Source organism: Delphinapterus leucas, chromosome 2, assembly GCF_059928025.1.
Source record: "Delphinapterus leucas isolate spDelLeu-1000000601 "Yukka" chromosome 2, BTC_Dleu_Yukka2, whole genome shotgun sequence".
Lineage (NCBI taxonomy): Eukaryota > Metazoa > Chordata > Mammalia > Artiodactyla > Monodontidae > Delphinapterus > Delphinapterus leucas.
In genome coordinates this window covers 168,734,454-168,757,697 of record NC_143130.1, presented here as the reverse complement: position 1 = coordinate 168,757,697, position 23,244 = coordinate 168,734,454, and the positions used below count along the sequence as shown (strand labels likewise).

The 23,244-nt window shown below is 50.9% G+C and overlaps 1 protein-coding gene across 3 annotated transcripts in view; it reads left to right on the top strand.

Annotated features, from left to right (window-relative positions):
- CCDC88C (coiled-coil and HOOK domain protein 88C) overlaps nt 1–20,280 on the top strand; it is a 127,450-nt gene extending 107,170 nt beyond the window's left edge. For all 3 annotated transcript variants that reach the window (XM_022576274.2, XM_022576273.2, XM_089908119.1), the window contains 7 exons: nt 91–180; nt 1,726–1,964; nt 7,132–7,320; nt 10,986–11,054; nt 13,491–13,559; nt 14,354–14,643; nt 17,997–20,280. In XM_022576274.2, the coding sequence (XP_022431982.2) occupies nt 91–180; nt 1,726–1,964; nt 7,132–7,320; nt 10,986–11,054; nt 13,491–13,559; nt 14,354–14,643; nt 17,997–18,995 (1,945 nt within the window). In that variant the 3' untranslated portion in view covers nt 18,996–20,280. The remainder of the gene's footprint in view (nt 1–90; nt 181–1,725; nt 1,965–7,131; nt 7,321–10,985; nt 11,055–13,490; nt 13,560–14,353; nt 14,644–17,996) is intronic.
- Nucleotides 20,281–23,244: the final 2,964 nt, after the last annotated feature.

Here is a 23,244-nt window from a genome sequence, read left to right as displayed (position 1 = left end):
TCCGCTGGGCCAGGTCCCAGGCCGAGCTGGTGAGTAAGTTCGTTTGTTTTATTTAAAACTGGCTTGATTGTCTTTCCCCTCTCTCCACAGAGACAAGTTAAATGCCTTACGAAGACATAAGGAAAAACTGGAAGAAAAAATCATGGATCAGTACAAGTTCTATGATCCTGCTCCAAAGAAGTGAGTTGATTTAAGTTTCAGGGACTTGAACACAGAACAGAAAACCTTCCTTGTTCACACTCAGGGTGAAACTTTCTGTAGGGCCTGTGTCTTCCACAGTGACAGGTCACCTGTGTGCACATCAGAATGATTTTAGAATTTCTTTCAGCCCCATCCTCATGCTTGTCCTGTGAGGGGTGGCAAATGCCGGCCGACCTTGACGAGACACAGGCTTAATTGAGCCACAGCCCTTTTAAGGGGGCAGAGTCAGTGGTTTGGGAGCCATTAAAGCGGGATGGAAGGGTTGCCTTGTCGGCCTCTTCTCAGGATTTAACGGGGTGTAGAAAACCATGTTTCTGTTTAGGGAAGGAACCTTGGATAGGACACCAGGCCCAGCACTCACAGTCTTCAAACAGGGGCACCTTTTGGCCGTACACAGATTCCTCTGGATTCACTGAACCCCAGGGCGGCTTCACAGACATGTCCCCTTCTCCAGAGGGCAGTGGGTTTCAGGGCTGGCTCCATCCCCCAAGACTGCCAGCCTTGTCCAGCACCACTTCCCCCAGGAGTTGGCCCTGCACGTGGTCCTGTCCCAGCCCAGCCTCAAAGTCAGGATCGCTGTGCACCCTTCAAGGCCTCTCTGTTGAAATCACACAACCACAGAATTTCAGAACCTCAGTCTCAGCCTTCTCTTTGACAGATGGAGAAGTTGAGGCCCAGACAAGGAAACGGAGGGATTTGTGTAAACACAGTGCAGTTCATTTCAGAGCAGGAGTAGAACTCGGGTGTGGTTCTCTTTTTTTTTTTTTCTCGGTACGCGGGCCTCTCACTGTTGCGGCCTCTCCCGTTGCGGAGCACAGGCTCCGGACGCGCAGGCTCAGCGGCCATGGCTCACGGGCCCAGCCGCTCCGCGGCATGTGGGATCTTCCCGGACCGGGGCACGAACCCGCGTCCCCTGCATCGGCAGGCGGACTCTCAACCACTGCGCCACCAGGGAAGCCCTGTGGTTCTCTTTTTGTAACAGCAGAAGCCTCCATTTCCCGTTAGCTGCAGCTTCGTCGCTTACTCATTAAATTGCCTGTTTTTACTTCACACGGCACACTCTTCCCTGCCCTCTGCCGCCTCACCCGGATTCCTCGGTGCCGGGAGTGGTCAAGGAATGCCAGCTTATTACCTTACTGTGAACTTTAGCAGAGGATGGGGAGGAATGTGACGCTGAAAAGGGCATTTTGGCAGAAAAATTGCCATCGAATAGATCACATTAGCAGAGCACTACTTCATTTCCCAGAGATAATCAAGAGTTAATGGGCGTACTTGACGTTCTGTTTTCCCAAGAGACTAGTGTGAATTCCTGACCCGATACATGCTTCTAACTATCCCCGAGCGCATGCGTGACCGAGAATTCTGTTCTGCCTCCTGAGCCCCAAATACAGTGGTCGTGGTGGTGGTTTACTGGCCAGCTTCCCAGGCTGGTGATGGGAATCCCAGGCCACATTAGGGCACCCAGTAACCTGCTGGAGGGGGCAGTGAGGGTTGATTGTGTCCTAAAAATCTACTCCTCACTAGGAAAAACCACTGGATTGGAGCCAAAGCTTTAGTCAAACTCATCAAACCAAAGAAAGAGGGTTCCAGAGAACGATTGAAGTCAACTACAGACAGTCCTCCCCGGCAGCTGGAGTCCCCAGACCCAACCTCGCCATCCACTTCTCAGCCGCTCAGATCCCAGGCAGAGAACCCCGAGGCCACCCCGTTGGGCTCAAGCTGTGCAGAAGAGCGCGACATCCACAAAGGGACCCTGGGAAAAGGTAGGCGGGCTGACCTGGCTGCAGGGGGTGGTCTAAGGGACCCTCTCATTGGACCGGGTAGAGGGAGACGGCGTGTGGCTGTGCGCACCTGTGTGTGTAAGAGCGTTAATGGGATGTGCTGTGTACACGCACATCTGCCTCCATAGGTGTGTTAATAACCAAGAAAATACAAACCCATGTCGAGCGAGAAGCATCGCTAATCCTGTAGATGGTGGGAGGGACTCAAACCAAAGCTGGTAACCCTGCAGGCACCAGAGGCAAGCTCAGTTGCATATGTTTGGGGGTTTCCTTGTACGTGTCAGAGTTGTAGAGTAGACTATTTCTGTAGGGAGATCTCCGGCACGTTTAACGGGCAGCGTGCACATGTGCGATCTTTTGCAAGCCCACGTGTGACTCCAGCCTTTTTAGCACTTAGATAGGCAGCCAGGTTTTCTTCTCCAGCCTGACCCGGTCTTCAGTCTTACCAGCCAGGGGCCCGGCTTACCTTTCCATGAGGGCTGCTATTTGGAGTTTGCCAGGGGTTCTGAAATGGGTTCCTAGTTGAATGTGCTTTATTCTGTCAAACTCTAAGAGGCTATCAATTATAAACTGCCCAGTTACTTTATATACCACTGGCAATCAAATGATGCAGTGCTTTACCACTTAGAATTTTTATTGTACTCTTGTTGAAGAGCTCTTCTAAAAGACTTAATTCGACAGATTTTTGTGTACACACATAAAAGGAAAATATGAGTAAAATATATTGGTCACGGCAGTGACCGTTCTGTCACAGTTCCATCTGGCCCCAGTGGTGACTATAAGACACTGTGGAAGCTGCATCCTGATTTCAGTGATGTTAAGATGGGGCGGTGGGGGTGGGGATGTGCATCTTAGAATCGATTAAACGCAGCAGTTACTTCAAACAAGGTTAAATTTCCAAATTTACTTTTAAATATCATTTCATGGATTTTATATGCCAAAACTGCAGCCTGAATAATTTGAATCTTTATGAAAAAGACACCAGGACTTTCTGAAGGTCAGGCCTATGCCTGAGACCCACACACTGTCGGGGGTGGTGGCTGACATTATAGCACTAAGGGCCTGTGACAAGCCACCCTCTGGGTGTGACATGTGCACAAGCCTTTCAGGAGGCCACATTCAGCACTTCAGGTACTTTGTGTCACTTGCAGATGCACAAAAGAAAATGCATTCACGCACATATTGTTTGGGGACTAATGCTTGCACCCCCGTTCTTTACAGGAGGTCAGATTAGGTAAAAGGCTCTTGTGCAGATAAGTGATAATGAAGCTTAACATTGGTTTTTATCTAGAGGGGATCTGTGGCCCCAGGTTTTCATTTTGACTATTTAAATGTTTTGACATTTATCACCTCAGTTTGTATTAAAGTTGACTTAATTAACTATAACCAGCCTAATTGAGTCAGGAAAACTTTCAGAGGAAAAGAAATGCTCGTACCCATCCATGAATGAGCAAGTCAGTGATGATTATCAGTAACAGCAGCCACGCACTGGGTGCTTTCTTTGGGCTCAGTACCTTGCCAGCTAATTTACTTTATCTGCCTCGGGTTTAGTCCTAACTACCCCGTGAGGTAGGCATGATTAATCATCCCCTTTTCAGAGCTTAGAAAGTGAGGCTTGACAAGGTGAAACACCTGCTGATGTAGTAAGTGGCAGAACTTGGATTCAAACAGAGGTCTGTCAACCCTGGAGCCTGAGCTCTTCACCAACAAGTGCACTGCCTGCAGTTAAAGCTGAAGCAACATGCTGCCTGACCAGGGGCCCCGGCAGAGCCATGGGCCCCAGCATCACATAAAGTCGGTCCCTTATCCTGTGATGTGAGCATTGGCCACCAGGTGGTGCCACAGAGGAAGAAATAATGGAGGTTCTGGTACCAAATTTAACTCTAAATCAGAAATTGGATATACTGGTTGTTTCTGTATGATATGTTCAAAAAGTGAGACCAGTTGTCTGCTCTGATAAGACTCTGTGATTTAAAGATCATGAATTAGAAGATGCATAGGAGATCTAAAAGCATATAATAATTATTGGTGTTGAGGGCTTTGCGGTATGAAAAAGAGGTACTTTCATTATTTTTAAACTCATCCTGCCAAAAGAGGTTATTTCAGATATACAAGAATTATTAGTGGATACTTCAGGTAGACTATTTCATTACAGCAGGCCAGAAACGTACTGCGTAGCACGTGAGCCAGATTGTCAGGGAGTCAGTCATTAAAATGGATGAGTAAGAGAAGCCGCGGCTCCTAAATTAATAAACATTCTTATTTAATAATTTCACACTTTGAAATTGAAAAATTGTCTAAGCCCTTCGGCTCCTCGAGCGATACGTAATTCTCTTCACGTGCTGAGTAAGTAAAGTGTTGGCACTAAGATGCCACTAAATTAATTAAATTGAGGCACAGCATAAGTGACTCACTGAGTCCTGATTCCGGTCTTGTAGTGGCTATTGTTTCCATCTTTCCTGGGCTGGACAGGATACTGATTTCCTAAGTACATTGAGCTAATTTAGAGTCATTTGTTATTATTCATTTCATTTATTTCTTGTGTTTTTTTTTCCTTCCTCTCGGGTTATCCTGGGGATAACGATTTAGCAACTCAGCGCAGAAAGAGTTCCTTTTTGAGAAGCAAAAGCAAGGACAAAGACAAGTCTCCACGGGCCCACCCGGCTCTCTCGGCTCTCTCTAAACACCTGCAGTTCTGGTCTTCCTCTGACAACCCCATCCTCTCCTAACGAGCCCCTCCCTTTTTCCGAGATTGGAGATTTCTAATCCTTTTCCTTTACCATGTGTCTTCATCGTGTATCCTTCTTCATTTCTGAAATTCAAACAAATGAGAAATAAAAAAAAAAAAACAGTACCTAAAGGCCAGATGACCTATAGCGGACCCCTCCTCCTGACCCCAGTTCCAAGCCAAACTTAAAGTAGCCAGCGTGGATTCTGAGTTCAAAAGAGAAGATGAGTTGTCACACCCTCTGGACCGTTTCTCCAGTACAGCACAGCTCTAGGGGAGCCTCGGGACATCTATGCACAGGTCCTTTGGCCAGGATGGCCGTGCTGAGTAAGTCCAGGGGCCGTGTGCTGCCCCCCTTCTCTCTCACCTGCAGGCTTTTGTCACGCCCGCGTGTAAAGCAGAGCTGGTCTGTTGTCGCTATGCTTCCTAAAATATACAGTCTCTGTCAAGTGAGTTTTTTTAAGACTTACCTTTAAGCATCTAAATTTAAAACCGCTGCCCTTTTCTCCTCTTTCTTTGTCAGAGCCCTGAATTGTTGGCTTTTGCCAATAAGGTCCTTTTTAGAGGTGCTCTATGTTTTGAAGGATTTATTGTGCTCCATTCAAGCGTTTTGAATAATTGCATCGATGTTGCCCAGCCAGAGTTCAGTCCAGAATGAAGTTTTATGACTGTACTGTCGTTCTCTGACACCTTGGATGCTGAAGTTAAAACAGCAGTGGACAGAAAGAACATCACGCCAATCACACTCAGAGCGGGGGAAAGGCTGGTCGATAGAGGCCTTTAGCTACTGCCGTTTTTTCTGTCTGCAGTCATTGTTGTACCATCTTCATGATTTTGGCCACACCTTTACATCACCTATGGGGTTACTTACATATTTTCCCTTGAATTGACTCACCGTTTCCACTTAAATTTATCCTAAAAGGAAAGATTATTACCTGTATTGTAAATGGAAAACCAGCACCATAAAAATAAGGTAACTATGGGGCTTCCCTGGTGGCGCAGTGGTTGAGAGTCAGCCTGCCGATGCAGGGGATACGGGTTCATGTCCCGGTCCGGGAGGATCCCGCGTGCCGTGGAGCGGCTGGGTCTGTGGGCCGTGGCCGCTGGGCCTGCGCGTCCGGAGCCTGTGCTCCGCGGCGGGAGAGGCCGCAGCGGTGAGAGGCCCGCGTACTGCAAAAAATAATAATAATAATAAGGTAACTATAAAAAATAAATACATACGTATTAAAATGCTGAAGTCGGCTGATGTGGCAATGACTTTGTCTCACGCACCCTCTGCCTTGGGAACCCTGGGCTGCTGAGGTCCTGGCCTTCCAGGCCTGTCCTCTGAGCATGCTGCTGGAATGGTGCTGTTTCTCTGCTGTTCGTGCTAACTGTGTGGTCATCTCCGCCTCCCCCTCTGCTCCTCATTTTAACCTCACCTGTTGGATGTCTGTCCCGTCCATCCCACCAGACTTGAGTCTTGCTTCTCATCAAGGTTATCTTTCAAAATCCAAATTTTACGTTGATTTCAAGTCATAAGATTTAGGCACTTAAAACTTCACAGTGAGTCCAGACTTGGAGTGGCCAAGGGGCAGACGGAGTCAGGTCCGTGGAAGAGGCTGGAGAGGGGCCGAGATCCTGACACAGTGGTTGTGGCTCTGTGTCTGCAGCCTTGGGGGTGCCTAGAGTGAGACATGATGCAAAACAGCCCTGTCTTAATGCCAGTAGGGACTCCAACTGCATTAAGTTTTGTCTCATTTTTGGAGAGCCCGTCCCCTTTCTTATTACTAGATAGTTGGAGGGGTTTTTTTTTTAATGTTTTTATATAGGATTTTATTTAACTTTGACAAGAGTATGTCTTCATGGTAGAAAATTTAGAGACTGCAGAAAAGCATAAGATACAAGGTAAAAATCCTTCTTGTAGTCAGTCTCACCATACAGAGATTAAAGGCTTCTTATCCTATTGTTAAGGTGACAGTGAATTTTTTTCGCAGATTATAAGTGAAGCCAGTTGGCAAGTTGCGTGTCCTGGACCTTCAGGGCCTCAGCCTCAGATCCGAGTGGTCCTGAGCAGACATCGGCAGGATCTTTTTAAATCAGGGATTTGAGTTATATACAGTGCTATGCAGCAGGTGTGCTCTATAGTTAGTATGTTGGACTTTTACCAATATTTTGTTTGTCCTCTTGAGTTTTTCCTTTATTTCCTCCCAGCCAAAATTTCAGGGCTCACAGTTTGGCCCATCATTGGAGGCGGGCCCTCCGACACAGACCTGTAGCCAGGGCCCTCCTGTTCAAACCACAGCCCGGGAGGTGGGCAGCTCAGATTTTGTACCTGTGGTCCGTGTGCCCTGCCACCCCTGCTTCTAGGCCTCCGTGTGGTAGCCCGGCCTGAGCACAGGGTTCTGCAGCCCCGTTTCTCAGTATCCTTCTCTGCCCCAGGTCCTGGGGACCTAAAGCCAAAGCGAGGGTCCCCGCACAGAGACAGCCTTGACCGCAAGGATGCCTCTGCTGACCCAGCCATGAAGCCCTGGCCCGTGGAGCCGGGCCCCCGGCCCTGTTCGTCCTCAGCCATCACTACAACCCCTTCCAGCTCCACCCCCATCTCACGGCACCCAGGCCGCGCCAAAGGTGAGTCGTGGGCCCCTCACCTTGTCCAGAAACGAGAGGGTCGAGAATCTGGGGCTCAGGTTCCTTCTTAAAGACCCCAGGCTCTCAGGGCCAGGAGGGGTCTCAGGCTGAGAGGTGGAGAGCAGAGTGCTTAAGCTGTGGGCTGGCTCTGGCGTCACACAGACAAGGGTTCAGGCCTCAGCCCTGCCTGCCAGCTGGGTGAGTGATTCTGGACAGACAGCTTCACCCTCTAGAGGCCTGATCCCAAGCCACTGGTGGGAAAGCCCCGGGACCCTCTCTCACCACCACCGTGCAGGCCCTGGTGGCACCAAGCAGCTCCAGAAGGGAGGTCCAAGTTTGGGCTAAAAGCAGGCAGCCTCCCTCAGCCCAACTTGGTAGAAGTCTGGAGGTTTATTCTCTACAGAGGATACACAAGAGGATCTCTGAACTGGAGGTCGGTTAGTAAAGTGGAAGGCACGTTTCCCAAATGAAAAACAAGGAGGTTGCAGGGAAGGCTTTACAAACTGAAGGTCTCCCAGGTTGCCAGTAGCCATGTGTGTTCACATCTTTAGATGTGAGATTAAAACATTCTCCCAGTCATGTGATCAGCTTAAGGAATTCCCAGTTGAATGTCCCCATCAGATCTGGCCAGGTGAGGCCCACGGATACCTGAGGAGAGCCTCCAGTACCAGAGACCAAAACCAGTGTGAGAGGCAACAGAGTAAACAGAAGCACAGAGATGAAAGCTTTACGATGTCCGTCATTAATATAATCAGATGAGCCAAGCTGTTGCACCCATGAAACAAGAATGGGATGCTACCAAAAGAGCAGCCGGGTGGGTGGAGCAAGCACTGGGAAATTGAAAAGATGCCAACAGAGCGGAAACATGAAGCTTCAAAGCAAAAAAGACATTCCGCTGATAATTTAGCGATCTGAAACCATCCAAAGAAACAGCTGAAGGAACTGAAAGTGATTGCCTCTGGGGTGTTAGAAATTGGAGAACAAGAAGTGGTGGTTATTCTTCATAATAATACCACCCACTTGGCTCTTGAAACCAGAGACTTTCACAACCTTGGTTTGACAAGCAAAGCAAAGACAGGGTCCCTGCCCTCATCCCCATTGCTTACAAGTAGGAAGCCCCGCTGGGGAGAAGGTGAGTTGGGTGGGCACAGGGCAGCCGGACAGTCTCTCCCCACTGCTGGCCAGACACTGCAGGCGCAGTCATTTACTGTTGGATGTCAGTGGAGCCGTGCCATGTGCTGTCTGGAACAGGCACGCTCTGAGCCCAGCGTGGCACGGGTGTCTGTTGTCCACAGTCATCAGTCTCCCCTGGTTTCCTGGGCTCTGGGGTACAGAGGCCCTGCCTGGTCTTGGGAAAGAGCTGGGAACACCATCTCCCCTCAGTGTACAGTGGTCTGTGTGGCTCAAGGTCCAGCCCTCCAGGCTAACCCTGGGCTGTCTCAGTCTGGACCCCCATCCCTGAACCAGAGCCCAAGCCTGGAAATATCACTGGCCAGTCACACGTCTGCTGAGCATGCATGAGGGTCCATCAACCCTGCAACCCCAGCACTGCCCGTGGCGATTCCCTGGCAGCCCAGTTCTCACACTCTGGGTAGTCATCGCCAGTGGGCATGTAACCGTCTTCGAAATGGAACACCCCGCCCCCACTCCCTGCCCTTAGAATCAGCATTTCTTCAAGTAAATCTAGTTCCTTTTAGAGCAGAATTTAATAATCAAGATCTGGACACTACAGAGTTGTCATTACTTTTAGACCCTTTCAGTAAAGAAAGGACACGTAGATATTATGAGTTCATATCAATATTTCAAATTCCAATTTAATATTACAGGGATTTTTAAATTTCATATGCGTGTGTCCTTTTCTTACACAGAAGTCTTGTCTCTTGAAAAATCTACTTATTTTTCCTGAAAATATGCAGTAATGGTAAAAAAATTATATTATTAACAATAAAATTACTAAGTGATGTTCGTTTTGTACTTCTTTTAGTTCTGCGATTATATCTCACTAAGGATGCACAGAGTTTTATATTCAAAATTCACTGGAATTTTTTTCTCTAGGTGATTATGTTAGCAGTTTGATCTACAGTAAGGTTCATTTGTTTCTGTTTTCAGTGTTAGAGTTTTTTCTTTTTAAATTAATCCTGTTTTTTAATACATAAAATATGTAATTTAAAGCTAAATTATGTAGGAAGGCATGCTTAGATTTCTGAGTCTCACATCTCTCCCTTTCCCCTCCATTCCATTCCAGAATCAGCCTATGGAGAACCTTTTTTTTTTTTTTTGGTTCCTTGTTTATACTTCCAGTGTTTCTTTTTGCAAAAATAAACAAAATAATGCACCTTGATTTTTTTTTCGTTTAGCCATATATCATGGAGATCTTCCTCATTCTTTTTAAGAGGCGCATAATAATTAAAATGGTGGCATGACAGTTCATTCAACCAACCAGTCCCCAGAGTTTATTCCTAGAGGTAGAATTGCTGGGTCAAAGGACAAATACAGATATGCTTTTCCTAAATAAGATTGCATATTTTTTTAAAGTTTTCCAGAAAATTCTGATATTAGCCAGGTTTAATGACCAATAGCCTACATGTGACTAGCCATGTTATACTGTAGTAATCAAGGCAGCAAGTTTTCATTAAGCCACTACTTTGAGTTGGTCATTAGGGCAGAATTCAAAATGTAGGATTCTCCTGCCTTCAATGAGTTAAAAAAAAGGAGTCGTCCCACCCTCATCTCCAGGAGACAAAACCTGCAAAGGAAGCAATTAGATCATAACCTAACTTTTTTTAAAAAAATTTTTATTGGAGTAGAGTTGATTTGCGATGTGTATTCCTTTCTGCTCTACAGCAAAGTGAATCAGTTATACATATATCCACTCTCTTTTAGATTTTTTTTCCCATGTAGGTCATTACAGAGTATTGAGAAGAGTTCCCTGTGCTCTACAGCAGGTCCTTATTAGTTAACCTATTTTATGCATAGTAGTGTATACATCATACCTAACTTTGGGTGCATCTCACTGCCAGAACTTTTATAATAGGAATTGGGGACAGGGTGGAAACCCTCTTGCCATTTGGTGGGACCCAGGGTCTACTGTCAGAGAGAAGTTAGCAGGCTTGAGGCAGAGGGCATCTGAATCCCTCTCAGGGAAAGGGCAGTTGACGGGTGGCCTGTGCTTCCAGGTCTATTTCGGGTGAGGAGCTGCGGCGGCAGGGCTGTTTCCAGGGAGTCAGCCTCTCCCCTCAGGTGCTGGATTCTCTCCTCTGCCTTCCTCCCGCCTCCTGAAGACAACTGTGGTCTCCAGACCAGAACTGCTGGCACGGCTTGGCCTTGGAGGTTGGGAGGCGCTCCCCAGGGCCCTGAATACTCGCCTCCTTTTGCTGTGTAATCCTTTGGCCAGATCACTGCTTTAGTCTTCAAGTCCCTGTCACTGCACAGGCGGAAATGGGATTTGAAGTTAAATCTAACAGGAGTTGGGAGTGAGGGCCGTGCCAGCAGGAGGAGTAGGGGGAGGGATGGAAGAGGCACGTCCACGCGTCCCTCCCTCGCCTCCAAGGGCTTGGCGCTGCCGTGGCTCAGGTGCCAGTCAGAGGTGGCCGTCCGGCACAGGACCCCGTGTTTCCCTGTGGATGTTCCAGGACCCCTGTATCATCACCTTATTTTCACCACAGGCTATAATTCTGATGACAGCCTCTGCGAACCGTCCCTGGAGCTCGAGTTCGCTCCCCACAGGCAGTACGGTGAGTGGTCAGTGCGATGTCCCCTTCCTCCTGGGTTCTCAGTCTTGTTCTTATCAACAGTGCTTTTCGGGCTTCCCTGGTGGCGCAGTGGTTGAGAGTCCGCCTGCCGATGCAGGGGACACGGGTTCGTGCCCCAGTCTGGAAAGATCCCACATGCCACGGAGCGGCTGGGCCCGTGAGCCATGGCCGCTGAGCCTGCGCATCCAGAGCCTGGTGCTCCGCAACGGGAGAGGCCACAGCAGTGAGAGGCCCGCGTACCGCAAAAACAAACAGTGCTTTTCCTTTAAGCTAAGTCCTGTATGGAAGTCCAACACACAAAACAGGTGAAAGTGAAGTTGTTGTATGAAGTGGGAATGGGGGGGTCCACAGTTCCTCTAGGCTCCTTCCTTGCCCTCCCCAGGGCCTGAGCATGTGACTTCTGCTTACATACCTCCAGTGACGGGGAAGTCACTACGTATCAAGCATCCCACTTCTGGAGAGTTTAATTCCTTTTGCTTTAAAGCACCCCTCGTGTTTGCCAGGAAGTTCTGGTGACCCACACGGGGAGTGTTGATTTCAGGAAGATCTCTCACTGTCCTCACTTGGATTTTAGTTGCCCAGAGTGGCTCCAAGTTATATTTAGTCTTAGAAATTGTTAGAAGCACTTGCCGTTTGATTCAGGCATGTTGTAAATTTAGGCAGAAGGGAAACCAGGAATTACACCAATCTTCTCAAAAATTATAAACAGCTTTGGGTTTTTCTTAAAGTTTTGCAAAAAAAAAAAAGTCATAGGAGGGTTGGAAGGTAACTCTTAAAAAAAACCTCAAAGTTTACATTGAATTCAGTTTATTTCTGATCGACAATAAGCGTTATCTCTACCCTATCCATTGTCTTAAAAGTATTATGATAGAAATACAGACATTTCCAACTGACATGAGTAAAGACAGGCTCTGCGATGAAACAGTTTGACACAGGGCGCCCTTATGTCTTTACATTGAGTGGTGGGTAACACAACAGCAGGGATCTCCTGCAACATTTGGTAAACCTGAGTAGCCCAATTTATGCTTGTCAGCTGACCAAAAGGGTTTTCTTCCTAAGTATTCTGATTCCTTGAGCTTCTCTTGTCGGGAAAAAGAAGGGAAAGGGTTTTTTGATGCAATGCTTAGATGAACAAAAGTGCTTTGGGGTCCCATCGATTTGTATCACAATTTTAGTGAAACTTATTTCCTTTTTAATGAGGGATGTGCTTTTTTTCATTTCAAATATTCCCTTCTCAAAGAGAGGACTTATTCTGCTTTTATGTCATGCACGAAAACCATGTATTTTTTGGCTTGTCCCCAAACCCCGTTTGCTAGCAAGTGTTTTCCAGATGCCTTCTATTTGCAGAGAGCACATCAGCACGTGGGAACTGGGTGCCCTAAAGACCCAGAAAAACAAAAGCAAACTTGCAGGCAGGAGGGGAGGTGGCTTGTAAGTAGTGCGTCTCCAGTTCTCAGTGTGGTCAACACCAGCTGTGTGCTGGGAGGATGCAGAGATGACAGAAACACAGTCCCCGTCCCCCAGGGGTTCATGGTCCAGCAGGACAAACACTGACACAGGGCAGGCTGATGAGGGCCGTGATGCTGAGTGCTGCTGGCAGAGGGGACCGGGAGAGGTACCCTGCAGGCCTTGAAGACCCAGTCTGCCCTGTGCCGTGTGGGCGGGGTCCCTCCCTGGACCTGGTTATTCACCCTGGGATCCGAGAGTCGCCACCGCAGACCCGCTCAGGCACAGACAGCAGCCGGGAGGGCTGGTTCCCTCCAGCATTTGTCACCGTAAAGGTCAGGTTTTCCCTTTGGAGCAGATGTGAATTTGACATGGATGAGCTGAAGGACAGCAAACAGCTGGGAAAAGCAAATGCTCCCCCTCCTGCTGAGGGTCCTGTTCCCGGGATCAGGGAGCTGAAGCCACCTGCACACGGTACACACTCCCTTTCACACACATAACACACGTGTGCACACACTGCCGTTTCCTGGCTTCCGCCCTCACCGAGCTACACTGTCATGGTCCAGGCAGGAGATTTTCACACGTGTTCCAGAAAGCTCTGTGCAGTAATAGGGGTGGGCATCCCCACCCCAACTCTTGGCTCACCCAGAGCAGCTGGGTTTTTTGGTCTGCTTTTTCGGCTCTGCGTGAGATTTTCCTCGTTAACAAAATTGTTTTAAGCCACAGCCCTAGACCTAATAAAATATATATATATATACCATAGGCTGTCATTTCTGGACAGTCTACTGGGTGCCACGCCTGGCGCTCAGGGAAGTTAGCTGTCCTCGTGGGAGAGCACAGAGGATCCCGAAGCTCATCCTTCCTGGGGGCGCTCAGCTTCACTTTGGCACAGAGTTACTTTGTTCCATAGTTTTTCTCGGGTTAGATGGTTTACCATCGGCCTTTAGGTTATATGTTGGCGTTTCCTTTCAGCGTCCCGGCCGGGGAGCTTGGAGAGCAGTAGAAATGCATCCGGCGACAGCTCACCTCTTAACCTGAAAGGTGAGCCAGCCTTTCCTTCTGGGCACTTTGCAGTGTATGCGGATCTTTGACTCTGGGCTTATAGTATATTTGTAATTTTAAAAATACAGTTCCCAAGATCCTCCATGCATTCTGCGTTTGCATTCCTAGGCCACATCACGCGGTTTCAAGTGAAGGCCCGGGGTTTGGATGGATTGGGGTTCAAATCCCTTCACCCCTTCTGACAGACTCTGGGCACCTGGGAGAGTCACCCATCCTCTGAATCCGAGTTACTTCATCTGTAGAACGGAGAGAGTGATGCTAGTTGCATTCCACTGTGGTCAGAGGACCTAGTGGATGGCTTTGATTCTTTTTAAGTTTATTTTACGGTGCAGAATACGGTCTGTCGTAATGAATGTTTCCTGCACATCTGAAAAGAATGTGTTTGCTGTCCCAAGACCATAAACCCTTACGCAAATCTTTTCGTTGCTCAGAGTCCACATGACCAGCCTCTAAAGAACACCTGGCACGAAGCAGGTGCTAAGTAAACCTTTAACTATGTGAACAGACAGGAGCTAATGAGTGTGGTGCCGTATAGCTCCTAACAATGGAAACTTCAGCAGAAGCTTTTCCACTTTTATCTCAAGTTACTTTGTTCTGAATTCTAAGCATTCCAGAGTGTTCTTAACATCCAAAATCCCAGCCTGGGAGAAGTGCGCCCTGGGTTCTCAGGCAGCGTCCTCTCTGTCTTAAGTGAGCTGGGGGCAGCACAGAGCCCCCTGGAGACAGAGAGGGGGACTCACGTGTGTTCTCTGTGTCGCCCGCCCCGACCCCAGGTTCCTCCGACCAGCTCCACGGCAGGTCCGAGAGCTTCAGCAGCGAAGACCTGATCCCCAGTAGGGACACAGCCACTCTGCCGCGGGATGCCAGCACCCCGGGGCGCACTGCCCTCAGCCGCCATGAGCACCCCCCACCCCGGAACGGGCCTCTCCCCCAAGAGGGCGCCCGGAAGAGGGGCGCAGCCCAGCCCCATGGCGGGGTGCGGCCCTGCTCAGCCTCCCCGAGCAGTGAGATGGTCACCCTGGAGGAGTTCCTGGAGGAGAGCAACCGGGGCTCCCCTTCCTCTGTGAGTGGCCCGGGGCTCAAAGGGACACAGCGAATCCCTCTTCCTTTGCTATCTCCCAAACTGGGACAGTAGGCAGAAACCGTGGCAGCAAAGTCACAGAAAGGGATGGGGCGGGGGTGCGTGGCCTAGGTGCAGGGCTGCTTGGGTGGGGAGCAAACCCGCGAGCCAGCAGATCCCTGGGTGCCAGCAGCCAGCCCCAGACCTCGGAGGCTGTTTCTCCGTCTGTGAAGCGAGTGGGCAGAACGTGGTGCCGGCATGGAGGGCAGGGGTGCTGTGCGCCCCCCGCTGGGAGCTTCTCAAGAAAAGAGTGACCAGCCCCCCACTCACGGAGTTAGCATCTCACTAGGTTTTGTGGCAGAGCTCGGAATGCCCACTTCCCCTGAGCCTTCACCAGCAGAGATCAACCAGTTTTTTCTATAAAGGGCCAGATAGTAAATATTTTAGGCTTTCCAGTCCAGACGGTCTTTGCTGCAGCTACTCGACTCTGCCACTTGAGCGGGAAAGCAGCCACAGACCATCTGCCAATGAGTGGGCATGGCCACGTTCCAGTAAAACTTTACTTATGGACATTGACATTTGAATTTCATATCATTTTCACATGTCCCAAAAGACCGTTCTATAAAAAAAATTTTTTTTCAATCATTTAAAAATCTAAAAACTATTCTTAGCTCGCAGGCCATACAAAAATGGGCAGCAAGCTGGACCTGGCCCGTGGCTCTGGTTTGCTGACCTCTGCTCTGCAGCTCTAACCCCCAAACATCACCTGTATTAGGATTCCCTCTGCTGTCACCTTTCCAGCGTCTCCATTTAGCTTTTCTGAAGCTGCATGTCTGTCTTTTACATACTCTGTCTAAATTCAGTCCCATGAGCTATTGGGTTATTCAACAGATGACACATATAGTGTCTTGCACTTGAGACCTTTTAAGGTTTAATGCTTCAGTGATTCTCTCTCATTTACCTTAAATACAGTCGAACTTTCTCTAGCCCTATAGTAAACTCTGTGGCCCACATTAATGGGTCACAGTGACACAGAATACAAAATATTTGTTTGGGAGATATTTATTGAGCAGCTCCCATGTGTTAGGAAGTATGCATGGTGCCTGCACTAAAAAAACAAAGCAAACCAGTTAATGGGCAAATTTCTATCGCATACTTGCTAGGTGCTCGGTCTTGTGGTTGTCTGTGTATCAGGCACTTACTGTGTGTTAGAAGCTGGAGAACCCAAGGTGGGAAAGACAGAAAACCTGCCCTCCAGAAGTTTACGGTCTGATGCAGTGGGTCTTAAACTCCAGTGTGCATCGGACTTGCTTGGCAGAACACAGGCTGGACCCCAGAGTTCCTGAGATTTTGCATCTCTGTGAAGTTCCCAGACGACGCTCTCACTGTCTGTGTGGGCCCAGGCATCATGCACCGAGAATCACTGATCTAATGGAATAAACAAGAACGTCCAGAAATCAGGGCTGCCTGCATCTGGATGGTTCCTCTTAGTCCTTTTCTGATTATGTGCCGGTCCCCGTGAGTTTCCTTTCTCTGGGCAGATCTCAGGGGGTGGGTCCTAAGCAAGGCTCAGGGCCCCTCCACACTCAGCTCAGAGCTGCCCAGATACTCACCGCTGCTTACCTGTCCCTGCTGGGAGCTGATGCTCACCCTCTGAGAGCCACCGGTCCTCTCCCCCTCTGCCCAGGTGCTCACCCCCAAAGCCCCACCTGGCACCCCTACCCTCCTCTGAGCAGGCCTGGAGAAGCCACCCATGCCCCCCTTCCCCAAGCACTGATGATGCTGGGGGGAGGAGGTGTCACAAGATGGGCTCCCTGGGTGGCCCTAAAGGTGGGAGTTAAAGAAGTTAGAAGCGTGCAGAAAGGGACCAGGAGGTGCTGAAAACAGCTGCAGAGTCTGACAGCCGCGGGTTCTAATCCCCAATCTGCCACTCTCTAGATGTCTATCTATGACCTCAGTTTTCTTATATATTAAATATTGTTTTAATACAATCTTAAGCAACCCTTACAAGGGTTGCTTTCAAAATTAAACTAAGTTTTTTTGCGATTATACCCCTGGTTCCTAGCACAGCACCTGGCCTGCGGGAAGCACTTGATAAACGGTTCTGGTCCATATTGATGACCCAGGGTCTTACTGCACACACATGCCAAGAGTGAGGCTTCAAACTAGCATGAAACCACAAGATTGCACCTCTGTCAAGTTGAGCATCCAGATGTTGTCAGGGGCCAGGAGTTGTTGGCAAGTGGTTCCTGAGCTGCTGACCCATCCTGCGGACTGATGCCCCCTGACAGGTCACAGCGGGCTGGGGTCTCGTTGCAGCAGCTCTCGGCCCCTGATCTCATCGCTGATGTGGACTCACTTCCCTTACACGTTTTGCAGCGTCGGCCTCAGGAGAACCCTCCGCTTGCCTCCTCTAGGCTGTGAGGTGTTGGCAGAAGGCTGAAGTGAGCCTGAACACGGCCATCGAGCTTGGCCCCTGGCGGCTCTTCCTGTCCCCACGATGGTGCCAAAGGACACCAGTTCCCTGGCCAGGGGAAGCCCAGCTAGGTGGCAGCTCCGTGGCAGGGGGCAGCTGCTTGAGGGGGACAGTCTAGAGGGCTGAGCCACCTCCTTCTTCTCCTGGACGGTCGACCTTTCTGGTTCCCACTGCCCTCCCCCTGCCCCTTGTGCCTCCTTTCCCCCTTACTTCTCACATTAGGAGAAACATCTGGGAGGCAGTGAGGGTCCTGAGTGTGGTTGATTCTGGCTTTTTGGGAGCTGGTCTTGTTTCCCTTCCTCTCTGCGGCCCACAGTAAAGCCCTTGCAGTGTGTCTGAGCCTGGTGGGCTGACAAAGGAGGTCCGGTCCTGCCGGTCAGCTTTCTGCCACTTGCTCTGCTTGGTGAAGAAATGGGAACCAGGTTGAAACAGTTGGCCTGACCCTTCCATAAAGTGGATGAGCCTTGTGGGAAGTCATTTCCTCTCTGGACCTGCTTTCTTACTTGTAAAGTTAAGGGGCTACTTGGGAATTCCCAGGCGGTCCAGTGGTTAGGAGTCCGCGCTTCCACTGCAGGAGCACAGGTTCGATCCCTGGTCGGAGAACCAAGATCCCACGTGCCACAAAGCGCAGCGAAAAAAAAAAAAAAAGAAAGAAAAGAGGGGGCTACTGAGTGGCATCTGGGTCCTCTCCCTGACGAGCCATGTATTGTCCCAACCCCTGACCAGAGCAGTGTGTATGGTGGGGAAGTTAGGCCTTCAACAGTCCGAGCGGGAAACTTCAGTCCTGGCCATGTGGGTGGCACAGGGGACATCCTGGGTGGGAGGAGGGGTCTCCAAGGCCCCTCTGGCCCTCACTCAATTCTTCCTCTCTTCCCTGTAGGATGCTCCCAGTTGCCGGGATGACCTGCTAAGTGACTATTTTAGAAAGGCCAGTGATCTCCCGGCCATCGGAGGCCAGCCAGGCCCACCTACCAGGAAAGAAGGGGCCAAGATGCCCACCAGCTTCGTGGCCCCCACCATCAAGATGCCCGTCACCACCTCCGAGGGGAAGCCGCTCAAGCCCGGGCAGTACGTGAAACCGAACTTCAGACCCGCTGAGGCCGAGGCCCTGCCCAGTGCCCCCCAGAGGCAGGCCCAGCCGCCCCAGAGCCTGTCCCTGGGCAGACTCCGGCAGGCCGCGATGCCCCCCGCTTCCCACACGCCCACTGGCCGGAGTGCATCCCTGAGCCGGGCCTTCAGCCTGGCCTCCGCCGACCTCCTCCGGGCCAGCGGGCCAGAGGCCTGCAAACAGGAGCCAGGGGCTCCCGAGGCCTCGGCGGGCAGAGACACAGGCAGCCACATCCTGCAGGGCTCCACACCTCCCAGCTCCCACAGCCTGGCCCGGGAGTGGACCCCGCTTGTGGGAAAGGCTGGCGGCTCCTGTCAGGGCCCTGGCCCCCGAAGCCGGCCACTGGACGCGAGGCGCTTCTCTCTGGCTCCCCCGAAGGAGGAGAGGCCAGCTCCCCTGCAGCAGTCTGCCACGTCCCCAGCCATCGCCGCTGGAGGTGGCAGTGGCAGCAACTCCCAGTTACAGCACTGCTTACCTGCTGCAGCCCCAGCTGCCAGGACTAAGCCCCAAGCCTCCCCGCACTCGGGAGAGGCGGCCACCATCGCCCCCGTCCGGGCGGGGTTCAGCCCCTCCGAGGGGGACGGGGTCCCAGGGCAGGGCTACAGCGAGGGCCTCCCTGCCAAGGGCCCAGGCAAGTCTCCCGACCTGGCTCCCCATGGCAGCCGGGCCTCCGAGGACTTCAGTCGTGGGAGCAGCTCGAAGAGCACGCCGGCATCCCCCGAGCCGGCTGGGGACCAGCAGACCGTGTGGTACGAGTACGGCTGCGTGTGACTTGGCTCCTGGACCGGCAGCTCCTAAACCTTAAAGCTACTGACGCACCTGCTCATCATGATGGCCTTTCCCCGTCTGCCTGTGGTGCCAGGAAAGGGCTCTACAATGAGGAAAGGGTTCCCGTGCGTTTCTTCTGTTTGTTTTGTTACTAAAACACCGTGCCAAGCCCTGAGAGGGTTGCACCCTCCCCCCGGTGTGTAACGTGTCTTCTGTACCTGTAGCCTCCAGCAACTGGTATCTTTTGAACAAATCCACTTTGGCATGGGGACACTCGGAATGCAGTGACAAACTGACCCCAAAGCAGACACTATTTGAGCGCGCCCCTGTAGAACACTCGTTTGCAACTTGCTGACCTCCACTGAAGTGCGCGTGTATGTGGGCGTGTGCGCACGCACATACACACACAGGACTGAGCCCTGGTGGCTCTGGAAACTCTACTCCCCTCCCAAAAGCCATTTGATCCTAGGGGAAGCCCCCACTGGCCAAACTACAAAGATCTGGAGGCCCTTGGGTGGACCCCAGAGGCAGGCTCGCTGTTGAAAACCAGACGCACTGCAGTGCCATTGCTGGGGTCCCAAGCGCTTCCCTTCACCCCAGAGCCAAAGCGGCCTTCCAGGCAGGCGGCGGTAGCCTCGGGTGTTTGCCTCCCCACTGCAGCCAGCTCCTGGGCCCTGCAGGGTGGGCTCCGAGGCCACAGGGCCACCTGCCTTCCCTGACTCGCTTTTCTACAAACACTGGATCTGCTGGGCCTGGGGGGCCGGGCAGAGAGAAGCCCACCCAGCAAGTGTGCACAGCATACAGAGGGGAGGCGTGTACAGGAGTGAGGCGCGCCTCGGTTTATAACGTGGCTGCAGCGTCCCCACTTCCCTGTCTCAGGTGAGATGTTGACTTATTATTGCTGAGTAACTTCTCGTGGTAGAAACCAAATTTCTTTTAATATATTACATATGTATGTACACACTCATGTGAAATATATGTGCTTCGAGGGGACCTATTTATGTTCCGTGGGGAGTCATTCCTTCCCATCAGGAGTCTCACCTGCTGCTTTGTGTATTTGGTCAGATTCCTGGCACGTTTTGTTTCCTGTTTAGTAAAGGTGCTCTTCCAGGGATGCACTGAACCTGGTGATTTTTTTTTTTTGGTAAGATTTTTTTTTCCCCTTTGATTCAATCTAAGAAAGAAATGGGAAGCGAGGATCAAAGTTAGGAGCGCTTCGGGTTGTGTATTAAACAGCCTTGCATTCTGGAACACAGGGACGATTGTAATAAAAGGACGCGGAACAGTATTGAGTTCTGGTTTTCCTCCCTGCGCATTATAGCAGCACTGACTGGGCTCTGGGGGCTCAGGGTCCCTGCCTCAGCACCAGTCACTGGAACCCACAGCCCCCTTGGCCACTAGGTCATCAGAGAATGTGGAGGGCAAGGTTTTTCTCTTTACAGCAGCTTTTTTCCAGACTTGAATTTGTTTTAACTTAGTGTAAATTGAATCCTGTTTTGCTACGGGATTTGTGTCATGGCAGGAGCTCGGCTTAAAGTAGTCCGTTGGATTTTCCCAAGGCTACTCTACTAGGAAGTGCCAGACCTGGAATTTAGGCCTTGGGGGCCTCAGATCGGAGGCTTAAGTCAGGTGGAGGGAGGGAAGGAGGAGGGAAGGCAGGCATATAAATACCCACACATGTCGAAATCTTTCTTCTAGTAGATTTCTGTCCAGCTGCTGCCTCAGCGTCCCCTTTGCTTTCTCACCAGACTTTTTCGAGAGGGTCTCCTCTTGTCTCCTCACCCGTTCTTTCCCGAGCCTCTGCAATCTGGGCGTCTCACCACTCAGCAGAGATCCTGCAGCATATGAACGGCGGCCACCTTGCAGGCTTCATTCCCTGTGGCCTTTGCAGCATTTGACCCCTGGCCAGTCTCCCCTGGGAACTCCCAGTCTCTGCCTCGTGATTCTCCCCCTTGTGGGATGGCTCTTCAGCCCTCAGACTTGCCGGCCCCTCGTTCATTCACTCATTCCTTCCACAGACAGTCATTGGAAGCGTCCTGTTGGCCAAGTCCTAGGTTGTGCCTTCGACACCTCTCCCTCCTTGCACCACCCCCCGGGGCTGGTCCCACCCTGCTCCCGGAGTACCGACTGCCCCTCAGAGCCCCTGCCTGGACGACAGGCTTCCTCAATTCCTCTCCCTGGCTTCTCCAGCGACACCAGCTGTCGCACAATCACAGATGCCTGTGTTGCGGGCCTCATCCCTCCTCTCTTCACATCCCACGTTTTATAGGTCACATCCTGGACCTGAGAATGTGTCTGGAATCTGGCCCCCCTTGTCTTAGCCAGCCATTCTCATCCTAGGTCACACACATACCCTTGACCCTGGGTTTTTTTTTTGTTTTTTTTTTTTGCAGTACACGGGCCTCTCACTGTTGTGGCTTCTCCCGTTGCGGAGCACAGGCTCCGGATGCGCAGGCTCAGCGGCCATGGCTCACGGGCCCAGCCGCTCCGCGGCATGTGGGATCTTCCCGGACCGGGACACGAACCTGCGTCCCCTGCATCGGCAGGCGGACTCTCAACCACTGCGCCACCAGGGAAGCCCCGACCCTGGGTTTTGGTCGTAGCCTGCCAACCAGTTTGCCTGCCTCAGACAGCTCAGCCCTCATGGCACCTCAGGAGGTTCACCCAGGTGACCTCCACACCTGCCACACCCATCCCTTTGTGGCTTGGTCCTTTGGCTCACCTCAAGGCACACCCAGACCTCTTATCACTCCCTTCTCTGCCCCAGACAAGCTCATACACATCCAACAACTTTCATTACAATCTGCTCCCAGAGGCTCCAGATGTATCTCCAACCCCAACCTCTCCCCGGAACCTCCAGATCTGGTTCCAGCTTGGATGTCCCGAGACACCACCAATGCAAGGTTCTCAACATGCAGTTCCCCGTCCTCCCCCCCATCTCGTCCCTCAAGATAGTGTTTGATGTCCCCCACCCTCCTCCCCATGCCCTATCCATCACTCCATCAGCTGGCTCCAATTCTGACACCTCACTCGCCTACACAGCCAACCCCAGGCAATGGTCCTGGGCAGTACCCCAGGGTCCTGTTACTGAGGCGGGCAGCCCAGATCATGCCCCTCCTGAGCTCCCAGGCCCCACCTTCTCTGCACTGGCCTGGGAGACACATGACCCAGTGTCTGGGAAATATCCAGCTGGCCACTGGATATTCATGCCCACAGCTCAGCAGTGAGTTCTGCCTGGAGGGAGATTTGGGATCATCTGTGAGACAAGAGGCGCTCACCCTGCAGAGAACATTAAAGTGAGAAAATTAGAAAGCATAGGACAAACCTTATGAAGCACCAGTCAACATTAAACATCCAGCCAAAATGTTTATCAACCAACCTGGGGGAGGGAATACACACACACACACACACGTATTTACGGATGTAAAAGATTGTGACACAGAATCTACAATACTTTTTATTGTAAAATCCATACAGCCGATTGATTCTCTTAGAATGCTCTCACTGATTTTTGCCAAACTTGTGTATTTATAGCCAACCTATTCTTGCAACTGACGAACGAGTGTAGTTCCAGTGTGAATGTTGGTTGATGTTTTTTTTATGTTAGCAAGTAAGATGAAACTGAACAAGCCGGAGACGTATATCAGAACTTCACTCATCTGTTGATGGAGTGACTGCTCAGTCAGGTAGCAGTTTCTGACTGTTGGCCAAATTTCCTCAGTTTTTTGTGCTGTTCACATTGTAATGGCTTAGAGACACAGCACACTTTCCTTTTTAAACTAAACATATAGTTTACATGCTGGAATATTCACCGAAGACACACTTTTAAGTTTAATCTGTACTATTCACGTTTTCCCCATCACTTTCTCTTTTTTTTGCGGTACGCGGGCCTCTCACTGTTGTGGCCTCTCCCGTTGTGGAGCACAGGCTCCGGACGCGCAGGCTCAGCGGCCATGGCTCACGGGCCCAGCCGCTCCGCGGCATGTGGGATCTTCCCGGACCGGGGCACGAACCCACGTCCCCTGCATCGGCAGGTGGACTCTCAACCACTGCGCCCCCAGGGAAGCCCCCATCACTTTCTTAGCTAAGTCAAGAGACTCTAGAGACTGCAGAAGACATAAATCAAGCCCTAACTGGTAACACTTGCCAATTTCTGTGGCATAAACACTCTCATCATGGTCGAGTTCAAGCTGCCGCCACAGTGTTCCTAACCACAGAGGTGGAAAGAGATGTGCAGTGTACCCTGTTATAT